At 53.6% G+C, this 595-nt stretch overlaps 1 protein-coding gene across 1 annotated transcript in view; it reads right to left on the reverse strand.

Moving 5' to 3' along the window:
- Window positions 1–365: 365 nt before the first annotated feature.
- PPAPDC1A (phosphatidic acid phosphatase type 2 domain containing 1A) overlaps window positions 366–595 on the reverse strand; it is a 142,852-nt gene continuing 142,622 nt past the window's right edge. Inside the window, exon 8 of the mRNA XM_006879893.1 lies at window positions 366–511. Coding sequence (XP_006879955.1) covers window positions 478–511 — 34 coding nt within the window. The 3' untranslated portion in view covers window positions 366–477. The remainder of the gene's footprint in view (window positions 512–595) is intronic.

Raw genomic sequence — 595 nt, forward strand, 5'->3', positions numbered from 1 at the left:
CACCTGCCTCACCTGTGACGTCCTCAGACCACTTTTGGTTGCACTGGATGGCCAACACCAAGTCTTCCAGGTGGGAGATTTTATTATGATTTACAACCACAAAAATATAGGCAGGTGGCTGGTACAGCAAACATTACAGAGGAGCTGGCCCGGCGGCCCCACCCCGCACTTGCAGCCCCTTCCACGGGCTCCCAGAGATGGTTCCTGGTGTGCTTCCCTCACAAACGCAAGAAAGGTGAAAGGAGACGTTTAAAGTAGCAGGAACACTGTTGGCAAAAATGGAAGCAGAAAGGTAACTTTGAGGAACAAGTGATGAGAAGAAACACTCTACAGAACCCCTCTCTATGGTGTTATGGTGGCAAGAAGTACCCAGGGCTAAGTGTCCATGTTCCCACGACACGAGTCATACAGGGCCTTCCGTGATGCCTTCCAGGGGCATGTTGGCTGCACTGTCTGCCGTGGGCCTCTCTTCCTTCTTCAGCGAGGTGGGGACGCGGAGGCTGACGTACGGCTTGTGACAAGCTGTGTTGGCCAGAGGAGGGTAGTGCTGTCTGTAGCAGATGTAAGCGAAGATGAGGCCAATGACGCCGCCAAC

The sequence above is a fragment of the Elephantulus edwardii genome, unplaced genomic scaffold (genome assembly GCF_000299155.1).
Source record: "Elephantulus edwardii isolate Elephantulus edwardi_28Jun2011 unplaced genomic scaffold, EleEdw1.0 scaffold00006, whole genome shotgun sequence".
Taxonomy (NCBI): Eukaryota; Metazoa; Chordata; class Mammalia; order Macroscelidea; family Macroscelididae; genus Elephantulus; species Elephantulus edwardii.